Source organism: Hyposmocoma kahamanoa, unplaced genomic scaffold (genome assembly GCF_003589595.1).
Source record: "Hyposmocoma kahamanoa isolate Upper Pololo Valley unplaced genomic scaffold, ASM358959v1 93, whole genome shotgun sequence".
Taxonomy (NCBI): domain Eukaryota; kingdom Metazoa; phylum Arthropoda; class Insecta; order Lepidoptera; family Cosmopterigidae; genus Hyposmocoma; species Hyposmocoma kahamanoa.
In genome coordinates, this window is record NW_020654810.1 from 25,596,085 (window position 1) to 25,617,955 (window position 21,871).

Genomic DNA, 21,871 nt, shown 5'->3' on the forward strand with positions numbered 1-21,871 from the left:
AGCAAGCCTGTCCAAAGGCGAGGAGGTGGAATCAAAAGGTAGCATTGACTAAAACGAACCCCTTAACAGCCGTGAAAATTGCGTGTAGCGAGTTGACATCCGTCACAACAATGGAATAATTTCCTCTCTTCCTACTAGCCGCGACTCCAGATAGCGACGGTGTTCCGTTTGTTTCAAATATTAAACCAAAAATGTTGAGAAAGGTGTAGGTGTTCCCTCCTCGAATGATGCAATTGGGATGTTTGAAACCCAATGTATCATATCAAATAACTTATCAAATAAATTAAATAACAATTAAATCAAATAACACTTATAAATATTTTGACAAAGTTGATATCTATGGCGATGGTGGTAACGTCGGGAAAACAGTAGCGCCACGCCCCGTGAAGACTGTCGAACCAGCTGGTTAGGCGACAACGTGTAGACAATGAGCCCTCTCGCCGCAGCTGCGGTTCCCCCTAAGGCGCGGAGAACCGCGCAGGTCATTTTAGGTTATTATATATCTGTCTGTGACGAAGTGCTTTTTATATTTTTATAATGGAGACATTGCCAGTGGCCCTCTGACATAATCAGAGACTTTATAGGGGTCTGTCGTATATATAATCAGTACCTTTTGGAGAGAAGTTGCACACAGTCGTAATAATAGTGACAGAATATTTACATGTTATAATTTTAACAGTTAATATTTTAATGACATTTTCTATATTATTTCTATTTTACGTTACCTTATCTCATATTTCCTTAGATCTATTGACATCTACGTAATTAAAAAAAAACTTCCTATGATTTAGCTTTTGTGTGATGTTTTATATATCTTTATATATATATCTTAAGATTTATATATCTTATATACCTACTTTTTCTTTTTTTTAAGGTACCTTCGCTCTGAGCTTACCCTAGTCGCGGGTCTACCTTCTCCGCGTCACCGTGGTCACGGCAGCCTAGTCGCCTCAGACCAGTGCGTTTACGCTAGTCACGGGCTCAGTGAGCGTGTGGCGGTAACGTCATTCGCTAGTGCTTCGTAAATTAAGCTGTCTCATTGCGTGTCATCGCTGAGCGAACTAACCGACGTACCTACCCCTGAGCATTGTTTTTGTAAAAATTTGAAATATACTGGTGAAACCATATATTGAATTTTATTTTTCTGGAAGCCTGAGGCGCTAAAAGCCCAGCGTTTCATTTGAGCAGATGGAGAATGCTGAATCACAGATGCAGCTAGGAGTGGATTTTTTTAAAATTTGTGTAGGTATTCCGAAAACGCTCCATGGCCTGTCAGTACCTACACTCAAATTGGAGTCAAGTCCATTTTTTTATCGTTGTGTATGCGTGCGTATATAAGGGAAAAATAATTTCGTATTTCCATTTTCGTGTGCCGTATTTCCATCTTTATAACGGTTATTCCAAACCTCCACCGTTTTCTTCCTGATGACTTTTTGATGTGTTATATTGGCACTGTGCATAATTGGAGGCGTTCTTTAAACATAGGGCTGCATCTTTTGTTAGGGCGTCAGCTCTTTCATTGCCCTCTGTTCCTATATGGGCTCTTATCTAATCTAATAATGTCTTTCTCGTGGCGGCTTATTTGGCGCAAGTTCTCCCTGATTTTAAAGGCTATTGGATGGGTGCATTCACTATATTTTAAAAGCTCAAGGGATGATCTTGAGTCGCTCAGGATGCCGATGTCTGTTACAGGCGATTTTAGCACTAATTTCGTGGCTTCACGAATGGCGAGCACTTCGGCTTGGAAAACTGAAATTTAAGTTTTTTGGTTTGCGTTTCCTCCTTTCCAAGAGGATAACACCACACCCACCTTTCCGTCTATTTCTGGCCGCAACGTCCTGATTATCGCCGGGTTTAAACCCCAATGAAATATTAGCAGCTCTACTCAGCTGTTTACTCAAATTCGCAAACATATGCAAAAAGTTGCATACGTTTGCAACGTGACTTTGGAACGTTAGTTTGCAATCGATGGTAAGATCCAATATCTTCATTTCGTGTACTATTATTATATCAGTGGCGTTCACGATTATTTTGGGCTCTTGTGTATTAATTTTTCTTGTGATTATCATCGTATTTGATTTTGTGCTGCAAATTTGAGTTTATTTCTGTGATCCCATTTTGCCACTCTTTCTAGTATGTCGTTTGCTTTTGCCTCGATTTCCCCCATTTTCTCTCCGTCAAAAATCAGGACTATGTCATCGGCGAGCGCTTGACTATGTACACGCATTGTTTCCAGATCATCTAATAGCGGATTTATAGCAGGTTCCAGAAAGACGAGCCCTCTATAGAGCCCTGCACACAATCTTTCGTCGTACTCTTAGTCCATTCTTTCTCTGCGTATCTCACCGTGACTCTCCAATCTTCAAGGTAGCTATCTGCCTATCTTATGAGGTTTATCGGACATTCTCTGTTCTTGAGTTCGCACTTTATTACCGGCCACGATGTGCTACCAAACGCACCCTCTATGTCCAATGACACGATTATGCTTAAGCGTTTATCTTTAAAAACTGCTTTGATGTGTTCCATCGCCTCAAAGAGGGCGTATTCCGTGATGCATCGGGGCACAAAGCCATATTGCCTTTGGTTCATCTTTGGCAAGGTGTGCCGTCTGATTCTTTAGAGGAACATCTTCTCTAGTGTCTTCCCAAGCACCGACAGGAGTCCTATTAGGCGATACGACTTTGCCTGCTTGACGAAGTGTTATTGATATGTGTGAAGGTTGGAAATCAGAAAACAGGAAACATGTTACATGGAATTCGATTCGCAGTTCTTTCCTGGGTCAGGGATACGATGTTGTAAAATTACAATAATTGAATCATAATTATGTCAATCACATTAGGTACAATTGAAATGTCCATAATGTTAAAAAAAATTGAAAATTTTGCAATACTGAGAAAAATTTGACGTTCCATTGAAAAATTCATTCAAATTATAGAATGTACGATCTTTTAACTAGGTATTTCTTTTGTTATGGGGCAATGCGGTCTTTATTCCAGAAATTAATTGAGCGTACCGTGGATATTATAGTAAATAAATTATTGTAATTACGCATAGAAATAATCAAATATTTGTAATGGATGCATAATAATCTCGTCAACGTCAGGAAGCCCTTTTCTTTGAACCGAGGTCTGCAACTAAAGGTTACAAATAATATGGTTAGGCCATCGTCATCGCTTTTACACCTTATTGAACTTCTCAGTTGATCGGATACCTCTTAAGACGATGAAGGTTCGTTTTTCAACCTCGAGGTGTTTCAACCTCGATAGTTTATATTTAAATTCAAATATCTTTATATCTTTATATCCCCTATGCACTGCAAAATCGTGGCAGCTTCAACAAATCCTGAATATGTTATTATACAAAATTCGTAGAGCGTTAAGAGATTTTACGGTGCAGTTGACCCAAAGGCTGCGAGTATAAAAGTTTGCATTATATGAATTACAGGGGAATTTTAGTTCCTAAAAAGGAAAAGATGATCTATGCAGGTCATGTACAACGAAGGTTGCTTCCGTGAGACGGTGGCGGCATCGCCGGCGAAGGAGCGTGGCTGGGCTGGCGTGGTGAGGCGGTGGCGGCGCGGCGGTGGCGGCGCGGTGGTGGCGGCGGCGTGCGGCCGGCTGCCGGCGCTCCACCCACCCACTCGCGTCCCAACCCTCGCCGCGGACGGACGGCATGGCGGCCGCGCGCTGATCGTTCGCTACGTGACTGTGCTATGAACATACTCACACTCGCATCCTCCAGTGCTGCGAACCGCGACATTTCATCAATGAATCGGTAAGTACTCCATATGGTTAAGTTCGCGAAGCGCACTGGACGGGAAGTCCTGAAGGATGAACGTATTCATTTTACCGGGCCGGTGTTTTCCCTCCGGAAAATGTAACAATCCATAACTTGGATTCGATTAGTTGAGTTTTGAATTCAAATTAAGTTTAATGAACTACATTTCATTTGGATGTGGCGAATGGCCACTTGAAGAATTTCTGTCTCGTTTCGCGGTTTTGCTTAAGTCAATTACTGAATACGTTCATCGATGTGGATAAAAATTAATAAAAGACAAAGTGTGAACGGGACATTTTCATTTTATTATTGTGTAAATTACTTACACTCTATATAATACTGCTGTCGAGTTAAGCATGTTTGTAGAAATATGTTTAGTCTTGAATTACTTTATATTCGGCCGAATGAAATACGATTCACGAAGTTCAAGTTCAAGCTACAATAATGGAAGTGAAGTACCGAACACTTTTTACCGACACGTTTAAATACCTCTAGTTGTTTCGTCATGCCTACATTAGAGATTTTAATGCCTCTATGGTGCCCTGGTAAAGCCCATTCGGATACCGTCGTCGGTCTGTCAACGATCGCGCTGCGTGACATACTCACGTCGGGCGAAGGCTGTCGGCTCGCACCTCGAATCATAATTGTTCACGCAATACATTTTCGTATGGTGTATAAAAATCAGTCACCGAGGTCACACTCCATGATCGTGAGTCAGGGTGCATCTCCTTGGTTGCCGTTGTCGGCTGGCGGCGGCGGCGGCAGCGGCGAACAATGCCTAACGCTCAACCGAATAGTAAACTATCATTGTTTTGGTGTTCGTCTACCGAGAACCAAACAATGTGCGTGATAACAATATGCCAATATTACCACTTCCTTAGGGACTTATTATTTAGTGGAATTACAAATGCAGCACTTGATACTAATATTTTATTATTATTATTACTATTTTTATGACGGGACGGGCAAATCGTGCACCTGGTGGTAAGCGACATGCCCGTCCATAATATTGCAGTGCCACTCAGAGCTTTAAATCGCAAAGATTTGAATTGCCTGTAATTTCGCCAGCTCTCTTACCATTTAAAATCTAAATTCGGCAACCATTATAGATATTCTACGATTGCACATAACAATAAATCATGTCTCTTGACGTATAAACCTACAAAATATTGAGCTCTACATAGCTGAAATAATCTCATGGTCGTGGTTAATTAGTATTAGATTGCAGAGATAGTCACGACCACCGGGGGCGGTCATTTTTAAGGTACTGTTCCCGATTATAACAATTTCACAAGAAAAGTTTTCGATTATTCTGAGCACATACATAATATAGACTATTGCTTGGCGCGAGTTCTTTGAAAGTGACTCACTCTGTACACGCCTGAACTCGTCAATGAAGCGAAATTCAGGTATTCTGCGAATATTCATTTGCGCAACTAAGGCTATAACTGATAAATGAAAGAAATCTCGCCTTTGAACTAATCAATTGCAATGAAACATGTGTGAGATACATTTATATGCAATGAAAATTATCGGATTTGCAGCAGCGCGTGTGGTGGTGCGCGTGCGGGGTGAATACTAACTTTCCGAGTGTAGTTAGGCACGCTGAACGAACGCGGATACTTGCGCAACTTAATTGTCGGTGCGCCCGGTGAATCGACGGTTTGGAGTCGTTATACGTGTGAGTTATGTGGACGCTTGGCAGCCGCGCCGAGGCACCGCACGGTGTTGCAAGCTGAGCAGAGCCACCGCGCACCGCCGCCGGAATGGCAATTGTCGCTGGGCCACGCGCCATCGCCATCCGAGCCTCGATAACGGGCAACTCGACGCCCTTGCTGGACATCGGCGTCCATATCACCTCATTGTTCATTTACGTCTTACATTAAACCTATCGAGCTGTACCTTTTGCTCTAGTTAGAGCTAACTCTATATTCTCGGGTAACAGAAACATTGTGTTGAATGAAATGAAAAGGAACTGTTAACGACAATAAAATTATGTTACAGACTCCGAAGACTTATTTATTGTTGGCAAAAGCAGTGTATGACACTTTCGCTGCGCAATGTAATAAATAAAGAAGCTAATAGTCAAATATATGGGGTGGATAATCACGAGAATAAATAAATATTCAGAGGGACTAAAAAGCATTAGTTGTCTAATGTAACGACGACGACGACGACGGAGCGTTCGTGCGTAAAGACTGCCAATAATGTAATTATTTTTATAGAGCCAGTATTATTTTTACATGAAACGGTTCGTTAGATAAAAGAAAGTTCAGTGGTATCGTTCTTGAACCCTTATCGCGGCTCCGAACACGTGTAGTGTGAAGTGAAAGTCTCGTCTAGCCGTAACCCGGTTGCGTCATTTTCACGTCGGGCTTCCCATGCTCCACTTTTAATTGCTAATTATTTTCTTTTTACTTTCCTCTGTGTTTGTGATTGATTACCTTGACCTTGTATATTAATGGTAGTGGCGGACAGTGAAGTGTGTCGTTGTGGCAGGTCAAGCGTGCTGGAGATGGAGTGATGTTCCAATGGAGCACGGACACACTCTATCTTTTCCTCAGTGGCATACGGAATGCTAGAGTAACCACAGTGGCCGTGTAAAATACATAGAAATTGATGCGAAACGACTCACCTCGGTATATATATATATATGTATATAAAATTGCAGAGTTAAGTGTCCTGTAAAGGCAATTACAATCATTTTTAAGCATATTTTGGTTGTAATCGATGCGGTCAAGGTGTATAAAACAGATGTATAAAGTGTTCATAGAGCACAAAAATATATACATTACATTGAAAGGCCTAAATAACTAAACCCTGATTATAGAGATGGCTTCTTGGAGAGCCCGCACGCCTAACGTTTGTGATGCGGTTTATATGAGGCGTATTTCTACAACTCAATCATTTGTGGAAACAACTTATTACGGAAAATACTGCTTTTATCGCCTTAATAAATAATATAACTTTACTTAGAAGTAATAGCATTCAGCCAAATAAATATTGTATGTAAATATTAGGCCTAACACTTTATTAGGCATATATGAAGTGTGGTCTTGTCATTATTGACAACATTTAACTGCCTCCGTGGCCGAACGGTTATCATGCTGGACTGCCACGCAGAGGTCCCGGGTCGTGAGAAATATTTGTATGGCCTACATTTATTTCTCTCGTGAGTTTGAGTGTAATTTGTGGTTGTCTACATATGTGTGTGTCCATGGCACCCGCGATACAGGGTTTTCCTTAGAGTGGGGCTATGAGTGTGTGCATTATTATTATTTTTGTTTTATTCGGTGTATGGAATATATAATGTACGCTTTATAAACAATATTTCTGCAGGATGAGTTGTCGCGTTTGGGCCATAGAAATAGGAAAAAAGGGTTTTGGGTCACCCCGCAGAGGGCGTGAGAAGCAGCTATCCGTTAACGCTAGTGAGTCAGACTGCGTCCGGAACCGCCGCGCCGCCGCCGGCATTGTCGTCGTCGGCGACTCTATCGTGACATACTTTTACTCACACTCTGACCGATCACCGGACAATGGGCGTTTTTACCAACGTACGCCTGCTATCACTTTGAGATCGCAAACTATTACTTTGTATATTTAAATTTTGTAGGTCTCAGGTTCGGCGGAGAACAAATTTACCTAAAGGTAAACAATTGATTTCCGACTACTGATCTTTGTAGATATCATTGTTTAGTTGATAGCAGTTTAATCTTAGCTCTGTTGCAAATGACGTGGCCTCTGAACCGTGCAGGTGCGCTACTTAGTGCCAATCGTTGCGTACAAATAGGGCCAAGTCTTAACGTCAGAAAGATTTTTGCGCGAGACGCGCGCAGGCTGTGCGCCCGCCGGCCGGTGGGGTCCGACGTCTGGTTGATAGGAAACGCGATTGGGAGCGAGTAAGAGCGCAGCATCTGCTACGGAGAAAGACGGCGATCTTAAGTTGGCTCATTTTAACGTAAATCCGATAATAATTTTGCTGAACACTCATTTACAATCAGAAAACACGAAATTAAGGAACTAATCATATTTGACAGTATAAATGGGTATGTACCTAATTAGTTCCACTAGTTTTGCACTATTAGTTATGCAGTATTATTACGTAGTCTGTGATGTTACTCGCGCATACAATATTGTAATCTACTGGCAGCAAGGGAGCACGCCAGACGGGAAATGAATCCTTCGCCTTCGTAAGGAGCCGCTTTCGATCGGTTGCGAGTAGTGACCGTTATTTACGAGTGCAGATTTAACGGAACTCAAGCGTTCGGATGGCTGATGCTGCAGTGCCGGTACTGCTAAGTCGGTTACATCGAAGAACAGTTTGATTTAATGCAAGCTAACCAGAACAAACTCAAAAACTACATTGCCTACAACTTTGTGTAATGTGTGTAGATGTCGTTTGTAAGTTCGATCAGCAGCTTACAAACATTTGATGATTGACTGTTGGCAAATTTAGGTGAAAGTGCGCACTTTCATGCTACACTCGCGCCCATGCTTCTTCCGCGACACGCGCGAAACATATGTACAGGCCGTGCTGAGACGCCGGCGCATCGCCCTCGCCAGCGACCTTTGACCGTAATTGATGTTACCGTTTGGCATGATTGACCGAATTTGAGGTCGAGCGGATGAAAGCGAAGCTAATACTTTGTTACCCATTTTATCTAATACAAACACTAAATATAGTCTAAACCTTTGAGATGCCGCGCAGCGAATAAGCGCGTCGTCGCGTCGTTCGTGTCGCGTTCAATTACCGCGCGAAGGAATCGAAGTTTTTCTGTTAAGATTTATAAATGGCCTAAGTTAAGTTTGCCGTGATGGTGAATATAAATTTTACTTATTGTTTACGTCTTTTTATACATTTTAGAAAAACTCACGGCCCAATTACTATTATAGTTAAACATAAAAATGAGAATTCAAAAGCCAATAACGAGTTTCCACGAATTAATTAATATGTGCGTCATTACTATGTCTATTCTGGCAATCGCAGTTCATCAACATAATATGCGGGCCGTATGATTCGTAGTTTGCAGAGCATATCCGTCTGTTTAAAAGTATGCTTAACCGATGAATCACCGTATTCTTGAGCAGTTTACCTGGTGAGTCATTGGTTGAGAAAAACCATGGGCTACATAAACAAAGACAAATAGCGCGAGAGTCGCGGGCGCATTAGCAAGTTTAGATGTCCCCAGCGGACGTGGCCGCATGTACAAGTGAAGCACGTCGCAGGAAGCTGCGAGGGTATTTCTCGCGATTAACGTCTCATGCAAGTCAATAACTACAAGGGAACATTGGCGACCCTTTCCTGAGTTATACGTTAGTTAGTCCATAGCGACCGGTAATTTCGCGCCAACTTAGTTTTCAATTAAATTTTATTCTTCGCAAATGCAATCGCCAAGGTTGCTTCATAATAATCAGCATTGTACACATTTTTTTTGTCTGCCATTATTATTTGTTGTTAACCCAGTTGCATTTATAAACGACTAGCTGTTGCCCATCATTTCGTCCGCGTACTGTTTTTACATATCATACTAATAAAATACAAAAAAATATTGAAGTTTGCAAATGTAAGGTATACGATATTCTATAGAAAAAGTTTTTAGTTTTACAATTAATTTACAAAAGTTTTGAAGTAAATCGCACCACGCGTCAAAAAATTCCTACTCAAACTTTAATACCTCATTTCGCCTCTATTTAGGGGTAGTTTTTAATAATGTCGGTTTCGTCATTTTTATCACAGAATATTTATGCAAAGTTTCATCTTTGTAATTTCAAGGTATACGATTATTTTTCATACAAACATTTTTACCCTGTTTCATCCTCTTAAGAATAGAATTTCGAAAAGTCCATTCTTAGTGCGCCTACACTAAATAAAAGTAATATACCCTCGAGTTTTCTTGTCTCTAGGACTTAGTTTTTGCGTGGTTTTTGCTGTGCGCAAGTCACCAGTGAATTTCTCCGGGCCTTACTCTTTGTAGTATATATCAAAGAAATAATGTATTAATAACCAAAACGTCATAAAGACGTGTCCAATTTAGTATCGGCAGCTGTCACGTTGCGCAATATTAAGGAAAACTCAAGCTTTTTGGTAATTGTGAAGTGTCCTCACTCGAAGGCCTTTTCTAGTGTTTACTGTGTAATTGTCATTCGCTGCACTGCGCGTGGGCACACGGCCATTTGTCATTCGAGTGGTGAGCGCTCGATGTTTTCCTTCTTCCGCGCTGCGCGGTGTCGGCGTAGTCAACGGGGAATTAGCTGCCGTTAACGTTACCGGCTAAAGTTGGATGGCTCTAACGAAACCCTGAGTTTTATTCATTCTCTGAATTACTTGTAACAAGGTTAAAGAGTTTTGAGCACGCTCTACCTGTCTTATTTTTCGTAATTTCTGTGTGTACTGAGCATTGCCGTTACGTGCGCTCCAGTATTTCAATAGGTGCTTATATTTCGTGTTAAATATTTTTAGTTATACATTGAACGTTGGCGCTGTGCGGTTGCGTGCGGTGCACTACAATTTGTCCCAATAATATGTGAATGAAAACATCTTTACGGAATAAATTGTTTCACCAAAGTGTCACATGAGAGGCAAGCGAGCTGTTCGCGATTGTGCCGGGATGTTATGAGAGTCGTGCGATGCGCGACAACAACTGGAGGAATTAAGAGACAAATGAGCGACAACATAAGTCAATACCTAATTAGAAGTTCGATTGTACTATTATTCCCTATCTACCGACCCGAGAGACAGGTTCGTGAGACTACGGCTCGACGGCAACACCAGGGTTCAGCGAGTGTTCGGGCCAAGCCATCCGCCAGTGGTGGTACACCTTCACGGGCGTCTATGGTGGACCCGGACTTGGGTATGGACTCGCTGGGGTTTGTGGTGAGCTGCAGAGACGGACATGTTTGTCTGCCCCGGTTGCATGTGGCCGTGGCGTCTGTCTACCTCGGGTACTGTACGTATACATACGGCTCACCTGAGGCACTATAATAATAATAATAATAATAATATAATTATTTATTCAGACAACAACATAATATGGTCCATTAGTGTTAGTATCTTACCAAAATTAACTTAAAAACTATGTTAGTGACAAAGAAAAAATAGCCTCTCGAGAATCGGGTGAAGTCAAGTGACAGAGGTCTGTGACAACCCTGTACACTGGCTGATCTGGGGTCAGAACCTGAACTTACAAGGTTCACAGGAACCTTGTAAGTTCACAGGTTATAGTGCCCTTCTCGTACACCCTAAGGATCGATAGGGAGGGTCACTATAATCAAAGCGAATGTAGAAAGATATGGGGCTAAAATGTTATTACAATTACAATACCAAGTCTGCGATTGATCGTGATGGCTGATTTTCATGACTCTCGTAGTGGGACTGATCTGATAACGATCCTTCCCGTCAACCTCTTGGTTATGTGGGAAGGGCACTATAGCCTGTGCATGTGCAAGCACAGGTCCTGACCCCAGATCGGCCCGTGGCTGACCACGTCGTCGCAGACCGTAGTCACAGGCTTCATCCGGTTCTCAAATGGCTAGTGCCTCAGTGCACGTATAGTAGTAGTGCACGTAGCACCCTCCCTATTTTCCAGATAGGTACCAGAGTTGTTACTACACTCACTTCGCGTTGTGCATTGCACAACTAACGATTCCCACCGCTAAGCAATTGAATGTAAATACTTCCACACTTCCCAACGCATATCTATAGTATACAGTTTCTATTATTCCTAAGCAGCTGGACCGGAAGTACTGGAGAAGTCAGTCGCAGAGTCCGGACATAGCTTTCCACTTAAAGGGCAACTCACATGCCCCTCTCGTCCTTTCGCATTAGGCCTTTAAACCGCTACTAAGTTGATCTAGCTGCGCGCGAGATCGACGCCTCGGCCATACATTACCAAGGAGGATGAACATGACCGTCTCTGCAGCTACCACAAGCCCCGGCTAGTTCATATCCAGAGTCCGGGTCCACCAGTAACGCCTGTGATGGCTCCCTGGAAACCCCAATTCATAGGGTCGGTAGATAGGGACAATCTTGTAGTAGAATAGAATAGAATAGAAAACGTTTATTTGCTAGAATACAGTAATTATACAGTTCTAAAATAAAAATAGGTACAATGTACTCAACCTGCAAGCAAGTGTGCAAATATTAATTGAATTAAATATGATGACCTCTAAAATTAATTGCACTTCAAATCAATATAAATTAGTATTTGTAAATTCTAGATATTCTTTATTACTATAGAAGCAATGTGTCATAAGCCATTTTGTCAATTGTGATTTTAACGTAGGTCCGTGTAGTAATTTAAATTCGTTTGGTAAACTATTGAAAATCTTTATGCACATATTGAACCAGTTATTCTCATAAATTAATTTATGGCAACGAGGGTGGTGTACAAGATTCATGATTTTAGCTCTGGTTTGCTTCACCACGTGTTTTAAAATATTGAGGATGAGTGTTCACGAATACGCAGACGTCCCTTACATACATGCATGGCAAAAGCAGTATGTTTAGTTTTCTGAACAACGGTTTGCAGCTATCATCGAACCGCGCACCACAGATCGCTCGAATACGCTTCTTCTGAACCTTGAGCACTCCTTCTAAATCTAGTGAGTTGCCTTATAGTATAAGACCGTAGCAGAGTACGGACGGAAGTCGTGATAGGCCGTCAGCGCCGGCGCCGCTTCTCGAGAGACATTTTTGCCTTAGTCTTTGCAGAGCGTAAACAAATCTATTTAGTCTCATACAAATTTCGATGTGGTCCTTCCAGTCACGATGTATGTCGATTGTCAAAGAAGAAGTTTGACGACACAAGTTTTCAGTAGCTCCGGAAAAAGGCCATCAGCAAAGGATAAATTTATGATATGTGTAAGTGCGTGACAGAAGTAAGGGGCGCACAATTTAAGCATTTCAGTAGTTATGCTGTCGTAACCACTAGATTTAGTGTTTTTTAAAGACATAATCATGTTATACGTTTCCCCTTCGTTTACTGGTGTCAAGAATATGGTACGGGAATTTTTATATAGTGAATTAGATACAAATGTCATGTGGCTTTGAGTCAAGTTTTTTTTTGTCAAATCTATAAAGTTATCGTTAAAAATATTACAAATGTCAATTGGGTTTGAGTATGTCCTATTATTATGTTGTATCTGTTTAATGTCATTATTATGGATATTATTAGTGATTGTTGATGTAATTGTATTCCATGTCGGTTTGCATTTATTTTTATCATTGTGTCTGTAAATTTTATTGTTAATTTTCCGGCCTTTTAAGATGCACTTTCTTAGGATACTATTTTATATATTACGTTTTAAATTAATTTGTATTGAATTATTTGTTACACGATGATGTTTTGAGCCTTAAATATAACAATCGTTTTGTTTTGCAATATTTTTAAGATCTTTTGTAAGCCACCGCAGCTTTTTAGGCCTATTATTAATTTTAACTCTTAATATTGGGAAACATAGTTCGTAAAAGAAACGTATTAAATTATAAAAGTATCGAAAGCCTGAATTACATTATCTGAGCCCGTGATATCAGAAAAGGAAAGAGCCGAAACGCATTTACAGAATTTCTGAATATTTTCGGTGCAATAGTCGCGCCGTTGTTCATACCAAGTGGTGATAGCTTTTTGCGTCCCTCTTTAACGTTATTGTTTGCGCAGTTTCATGATCAGAAAGCGCCAGACAGTTAGACGTTCACCAGGACGTAGAAAAAAACAAAAGGCCAGCAATAGAAGCGGTTTAATAAGCCCATCTGATTTCATAATTGACTCATAGTAGAATATAAACAAACAGTTGCAAGACATGCGAATAAATTTGGGTTTTTCATCGGAAGTTTGTAATCGCTTATTGTTCCAGGGACGTTGTTACCTATATAGTAGATGCGTCGTAATAATGGCAATATGTTAAATCCATCAAATTTATCCCGAACAGTACGAAAAACGGAATACTAGGGGTTGGACGGCGGCGGTGCAATTTTGTCAGCGAGTGTCGTATTCCAGTTAGAGTGTCTACACAGTTTTTGCTAATTTCATAAGACCGAGGGGTGTGCGCGCTACACGGGTGGCGATGAGTAATTGTGTGGCGGATATCATTACTATTTTTTTTCGTTACTAAGTGACGGGACGAACAAGTCGTGCGCGTGCGCGTGGTGGTGACCGACGCCGACGCGCCAGGCCGGAGCAGGCACTGGCCACTTGCATTGTCATCCTCGTTCACAAGTCCCATGCGCCTATAATTTCACCGGCACCCTTACCCTTCTGGACCGGAACGCACTAATTCTCACATTACTGCTTGGCGGCAGAAATAGGTAAGGTGGCAGCACAACCCTGGACGAACTCTTTCACCTAAGTCATTGCTACTATACTTCTTTTATATCGCCGTTTTTTATTATTTACAACCACTCGCCAGACTATAATCAAATTGCTTGAGTGATTTTTGGCGTTTCTGAGCGTGGAAGCCACTGCTTCAGCCTCTCCTAGTCACCGTACGCGTGCTGTCGTTTCAGTCTCTCAATATTGCCGCCATCAACCAGTGCTTTAGCGAGAGGATTCGTGTTTACGTCTATCACGTCCATCACTTCTACAATCGTTGAAATCTCCAGGTATTCGTGGATTTCAGTGCTCCTGGTGTACCATGTGGCACCACTCTTTGAAGGCATTGGATATTTGATTTGTAGGCAGTGGCCCATAACAGAATGCCATAGAGCTATATCGGCTTCAATATGGCACAGTACACCATGAGTTTGTTACTAAGGGACAACGTGAACTGCCTACCAGAAGCCATAACAAGTTTCTGATTCTGTTATTGAGTTCGTTTGTGCTTTATGTTATTTCAAGTACATCGTGAAAATGCATCGGTAAGGGCACGGGCGCCGCCGCCGCCGACCCGCGGCCTCGTCACCAGATGAATCGGATGAGTTTTATTTACGCGCGATGAATAGTCATGGACACGACAAGTCGCATTGACGGTCAGCTGGGAACTAGAGTAGCGCAAATTTTGTTGATTTCTTAACGAACATTGTTTTATTGTTGAGCGTTCGTTATGCCCGTCGCCGGACAATCCTACCTGCTCAATACTTCAATCGGTTAGTAATTGGTTATTAATTGAATCGTGAGTAGAATGAAAGAAAGATGATGAATAGTAAGTACTTACTTGCAATTTATGTTTGTCACAGACAGATGTGAACAAGAGATAAAAGCAAAGTCTCACTGTGATGGCTGTATCGGGAATGATAGCTGTGTGTAAGATGGCTGACATAAGTTAGGTTAACAGCGGGTGCATAACCACCGTTAACTGGGTCATTGACAAGAGCGCACGCGCACGCGCCGCTACACCGAGCACCTGCAGCGCCGCAGCCGCTGCGCCTGCGCCTGAGATTCTTGCGCAAATGCCGCATAATATAATGCTCACAATCACATAGCAATCTACACATAAGTCACAACAAGGAAATAAAATCGACTACTACGTACGCAGACGAGAACACCAACGTTGGTTCATTCGTCGGTGATTACGTATAATGTTTTCTTTATAATATTCAAGTAGAGATTCCCGTAAACGTGTGAAAGAAGTTGTAATGAAAATGACAGCGCCCACGAGCCACTTAAATTTTAATTGAAACGCATGCGAGGTATGTCGAGGTACGTGCGTAAAAGGCGGTATGTGTGGTGAGCAGGCATTTATGCAATCCTGGTGTAATTACCTGGGAGTAAAGTGGGCACGAAACCGGTGCAGCCCGCGGCGCGGAGAGAGGCGCGGACTGCGCCTTGTGGTCATTACTGACTCTCCCGCACATTCCTTCGGCTAGGGATTACGAGATGGGAAGTCTAGATGATAGGATGGATAAATATTACGGTAGGGTCACCAATCAATGGAATGTTTTGGGATATTTTTCGAGTTATACGTCATCATAATCTTCGTAACGTATTAGCGTATTGTAAGGACTACTCCCTACTACTACTCATATGTATTATAGACTTATTATTCAAGCTATGTGTTAACGTTGACGGGCGCTTAGTTGTTTTTTAGTCAAAGTCACATAATCATTTATTCCATAGGTAAAATGTTTAAATACTGCTCGTTCACTGTGCTGACCTTCCTGAGAAGGACGAGCAAGAAACTCTAGGGATTGCTCTTTTCAAATCCATCCGCTGACGCCTTCTTTCTATTTGCAACGTAGCATTAAATGCTCTGTGTATTGTTAATTATATCCGCGACGCCTTGTACAAAAATTTTCACCCTACTGGGGTGGCGTGTTTCAAAACGAATCAGCCGGACTTCGTGGCTTATGTAAAAACTACGCACCACTATTTGTTGTTTTCTTATAACTTGGCTGCTTTTTACATATCGTCACTTATGGACACGCCTTACATCATTACGATAATCAATATAAACCCATTCTACGCGCTGCTGTAAGCCAAGGGTCTCCTCTAAGAAAACTGTATAACTATCTATATAGTCATACATCTAAGTACTGGCAGTACATCTAAGTACTGCCAATTAACCATTTCTGAAGCCAAGTAGTAATGTTAGCATTACTGCGTTCCGGTTTTGAAGGGTAAGGGTGTTGGTGAAATACAGGCACATTGGACTTGTCAACTTACGCCTCAGGGTGATGGGCACAATAGTAGTGCCCCTCAGATCTTTGCGATTTAAAGCTCTGTGTGGCACTGCAACTGTTATGGACAGGTGTGTAGCTTATCATCAGGGGCACGACTTGTCCGTTCCATTACTTGATATTATAAAAATAAGTCGAATTTGATGCAGACATAGATAGGAACACAAAGTAAACTGCTGAAGAAAGTTTCCGTTCACCATTAATGGCCTAGGCCTTAAAGCTAGGCAGTGCTACGGATTTTGGCAGCTTCAAAAGCTTGACAAACCTGCAAATATCTCCGTGTGTGCGAAAACGAACGTAGAGTGTATGTAGTTCGCCGTTCGCGGCGTGCCATCACCGTTCTCAGTCTTAACCAATTTGTCGCGACTCGCTTCCATACGGATGATACAAGGAGTGGCCAGCGCTCCACTTTTACTACTCAACCGATCTCTAGGACGACGAGGTTATCGATGAGGTTCACAAAATTCCAATTTGATGATAATTATGGGTTTCATTATATTACAATATATTTTATTTTTATTTTATTATTTTATTTGGCAAATAAATAAACTTGCTTGTCACGAATGCTGCACAACTGCACACTTCATATTGTTATCATTCGTGTGATTGTACATTCGAATGTGGGTATTTTGATTTGATTGAATGAGGCCGCGGGTGACGCGCCGCGTAAATCAATGTTTGCTGCTCCTCTTTCAAGGAAGGAAGCGCCTCTTTCATTAATCCACGGTCCCTCCAACGGGAGAGCATGAACTCACCCTGTCAGATTTATAGTTATAGGGGCGAGGACAGATTTAAATTTCTATACTCACATCACTTTCTTATATCTCTTATATCGTTTTCTATGCACCTGCATATATATACCTAGCTTGAGATTATAAGTGAAGACTACCTTTTCTGATTTTGTTTGTTTCCTATTTATGTGTTCACTTTACGATTAATGTTTTGCATACTCTACAATTTAACAAAACCGGCTCTCTGTACGCGTTCCTAGATAGAATTAGTGTTAGCTGCTCCTGACCTCCGCACCGGATCTGACACAGATCGATGGCAAAAACACTTAACCGTAAAAGAATATTGGAGCGGTATCGGATGGCGCCAGCGTCTTTGGCCGCCTTCAACATGTGCTAGTTGTGCCAGCGCACTGGACGCACGGCACACAGCACCGCTAGCTTCTTGTACATATTCGATTTAAGATTTGGACACTTTATCGGGTCAACGTCCCCGTGCCCGTTGTTGCACCGAGATTGGTCGTGCACGTCGCGCGCCGCACGCCGCGACGACGACTCGGTATTAATGTACGCACTCATTGCCAATGTTTAACGGCTTTCCTATTTGATGTTTACCGATCGGTGAATGTGTGAACGAAAATCGCAAAACGTTTCTTGTTTAATGAAACTATTTTGTTGACCAGAATTGCAAAATTGCAATTCATACATGATGAAGCGACTGCTCCACTTTCACATCCGGTTTAGTATTTCATTCTAGTAACGCTATTATCGTACAGTAATTTAAGCCCCGAATGGGCAATTTGGGTGTCACATGAAACGGGGTCTCGTTGAGGAACGAGATCAAGTAGACGTTCGCAACGAACTTTCACACGGAAAGCTAATAGGATACAGTGGGAACGGGCGCAGGAATTATTCTATTGAGAAGCCTGCTTGATTGGAAAATGAGTGCCGAGGCAATGGCGCTACGTGCTGCGGTCAGCGATCGCAGTCTGCTACGACACGGCGACCCGAAACGTCGCGTGACTCACCCGTTTTCGTCCGTCTGTCTTCATCGCCGGTTAAGGGTGCTACATTGGGGCAATTTGGTCGGGTGTCGTCATGCCGATTGATACTGCCATCTCGCCATCACGACTTAAAAGAGGGTTCGCATTCAGCTTGTAACTCTATTCTCACAGTTTTTTGTTCGGTTCAATCATCTTCAATCGATCTTAGTATAATTATTGATTCGATACTGACGCAGATGGCGAGCAATGTTCGCGTAAAGCGGCAACGTATACTTTTATCGCTACCCAGTGCGCATTATTAGTTTTTTTTATGTAAAGATGGAGGCAAACGAGCAGACGAGCCACTTGATAGGAGGAGGTCATCGTCGCCTTTGGACATTTGCAACATCAGATAAGCTGCCTATGCGTTGCCAGCCTTTGAGAGCCTGTAAACATGCTTGTTGAAGAACCCCATGTCATAGCGGAAAGGAAATACTTCAGGAGGAAGATCATTCCACACCCTGCATGTTCGAGGAAGATACGAACGAGATGCCCGCGTGGTATTACAATGTCAGGCATCTAAGATGTGGGGATGGACTCTACTCCTTTGGCGGGAGGTGCGATGGTAGAAACGAGACGATGGCACCAGTTCGAAAAGTTCCTCAGAGCACTCCCCATTATAAAGACGGTAGAACACACACAGAGAGTCAACGTCTCTCCGTAAGCTAAGGGGCTCCATACCGTCTGTTAGTTTGGGATCATCGATAATACGAACAGCCCTACGTTGGATGAAGTCATTTGGATCAAGATGGTATTTGGGAGCTCCTGAGCTCCTGCCCAGAGATACGAGCAATACTCCATATCGGACCGTACTTGTGTTTTATATAACAAAAGTAGGTGACTTGGAGAAAAGTTTTATTTTGTAACCTCAAGTGACGGGACGAACAAGTCGTGCGCCTGATGGTAAGCTACACGCCTGTCCGTAACAGTGACAGTAACACTCAGAGCTTTAAATTGCAAAGATGGCACTACCACTGCGCCCGTCACCCTAAGACATAAGTACTGCTTCGCTCGATTGAGCACTCCGAGTTTATTTGAAGCCAGTTTGGCTTTGCTGTCCAAAGACTTCGGAACTGTTCGTTATGTCGACTCCAAGTATCCCAATACTCTTTGAGATGGTAAGGGCAGTGTTCTGGAACTTTGGCGTTGTTACGAATGGGGATTTTTTAGCGGTAAACGCGCACACTTGTATCTTTGCGGGGTTAAATTGTACTAGATTCTGTCGGCCCCATTCTGAGGCCTGCTCCAAAGAAGTCTCGCTTTTGGACACAAGTTGCCGTCTGTTTTGTTCCACTTGCTGGTGTATATTTGTGCAACCTGTATAATAGGATTTATCGGTACTGTCATCCGCATGGCTATGAATGCTACTAGTTGATAACATATCATTGATATGCAGGATGAACAGGGTTGGTGAGCACAGATCCTTGCGGAACGCGTTACGCGAACGCGAACCGTAAATGAGCATGGTGTCCATGGTGGAAGCTGGCGATCCAAGTGCACAGCCCTTTTGGAAGCCCGTAAGATGGTAGCTTCGACAGAGTTCGTAATGATTATATGGCATTTTTATGAATACTACAACAATACAGTAGTTTCGTGACGTCGGGAGCAGGCGCAGGCGCAAAGTTTGTGTTATATTTATAAGTACATTTATTATTTATTACCTTTACTATATAATAATAATAAGGATAATTGGCTACGTTTCGAGGACCTCTTTGGGGAAACTGTAGGTTTTGTGTGTGCAAAGACGCGGAACTATCGGAAATATATCCTAAAGGACGGTACAGTAGACATTTGTCGGGCATGTGGCCGTCCCGCAGAGTCACTTAGGCGTATTGTTTCCGGTTGTTTCGCTCTTGCTAACACTGAGTACTTGCACACATACAACCAGGCATCCAAAATATTAGACACACCAAGAGCGCGCTCGGAAGTGCGGACTCGTGCAACAGAGGTTGCCATATTACAAGTATTCACCGGAGCCAGTACTCGAAGATGACCGCACCAAAATTTATTGGGATCGATCCATTATCACGGACAGGACTATTCTTGCGAATAAGCCTGATATTGTGATATTGCATCGATCGCAGTCGAGGGTATTTCTTGTGGACGTTACCATCCCGCATGACGAGGGTCTCGTGAAAGCCGAAACCGAGAAACGCCGGAAGTATCTCGACCTGGCGCACGAGATTACCGATATATAGCATTTGGCCTCCACTGAAATAATCTCAAGTGTTTTGTTCGTAAATGGGTTAATTCCAGTCCGCCTTTCTAACAGCTTGAGACGGTTGGATTTCTGTGGCATGCCGCTTCCAGCACAAATGCAGAAGGCGGTCCTGCTCGATACGGCACGTATTGTTCGCCGGTTCTTAGACCTGAGTCCTTGACCCCGGCCGACTGTGCCATTGCCGGGAAATACCGCCTATCTCGTTTGAAAATTCGAAATTAATCTTTTAGGCCTTGGGAGAGGCGAGAGTCTAAAATAGATACAATAATAAGGATGAGAATAGTTTATTTTCTTTAACTGTTTACATTTTACAATATTGAACTAAAACTTTGTTGGTCTGCTTCGATTGTTATTATGAACTGAACCGAAGTGAACTCAGCAAGTGCAAGCAGTACCATTTGTAGGGCAATCCACTATCGGTTGTTAGATGTGTTTGCGATGTAGCCAAAGTGGTTAAACGTGTGTTGTGTATTGTTGCAGGTCTAAGAGCGGCATGCGGCGGCCGCGGCTGCTGATGTTGCTGCTGGCGGCGACGCAGCTACTTGCATTCGCGCATGCGGGTTCGTTCAAATCCTATTTGATTTTATCTAACTCTACCTTGCAGTGGCGGTTTCCCTCACATCTTTGCGTTGAAGTTGAGTGGCACTGCGTCTGCTATGGGTAGGTGTGATGCTTACCACCAGGCGCACGACTTGTTCATCCCGTTGTCACTTGATAGTCATTAAAATATCTACCTTGCCTTTTGTTAGTTTTTATGGTTACATAGTAAGTGCACTAGCTCAATTTTTTTTGCAATGCTGAAGAACAGTTTCATCGTTATTATACTAAACAAAATATGTTATGTGTACGGAATTAATTTTTTGTGCCAGTTACGTCGATAGTTGTCGTTATTGCTCGTTTCTCACTTAAAAACGAAAATAGCTCGCTGGTGACTCACCGACACCGATCGTTCCAATGGCGCCGAAATTCGCGCGAGTGCCTTCCTGCACAGTTGTGTCAATGGTGCTCGAATTGGTAACATCGTAGAACGTTGAAGTCACAGATGTTTATACACATAGCTAGGACAGCTTGTGCTGAAGATATGTATGTATTGTACGAAATAGATCGAGTGAGCCTCAATATATCGGTATAACACGACATGTGTCCACGATATTGTGCAGCATCGCACTCTCTAAACTTACTAGTTACCCGATAAGAAACCATTAAGTAGTGATAATGGTTTGCTGTTGTAGTAGTTGAAGTGCTCGACTTACTTTGGTGACTTGTAATATATATTTTTTAATTTATTTGGTTTTTATCAACAACTATTACATTGTGACTTATTTCCTAGGTACAACAATTTGTGGTTTTAAATGTAATTTTAAATCTAAGTACAGTTAAACGTCTCATGGAAAAAAAATGGCAAACGAACTTATAACATGTAACTCAGCTGTGTAATATTATTAGAAATAAATACTAATAACTACCTACGTTTAGACAACAAATATGCTAT

The 21,871-nt window shown here is 42.2% G+C and overlaps 1 protein-coding gene across 2 annotated transcripts in view; it reads left to right on the forward strand.

The window, feature by feature from the left end:
- Positions 1-3,648: 3,648 nt before the first annotated feature.
- The window catches only part of LOC113237376 (mucin-17), a 39,969-nt gene continuing 21,746 nt past the window's right edge, over positions 3,649-21,871 (forward strand). For both annotated transcript variants that reach the window (XM_026473805.1, XM_026473806.1), the window contains exons 1-2: positions 3,649-3,774; positions 20,860-20,939. In XM_026473805.1, coding sequence (XP_026329590.1) covers positions 3,713-3,774; positions 20,860-20,939 — 142 coding nt within the window. In that variant the 5' untranslated portion in view covers positions 3,649-3,712. The remainder of the gene's footprint in view (positions 3,775-20,859; positions 20,940-21,871) is intronic.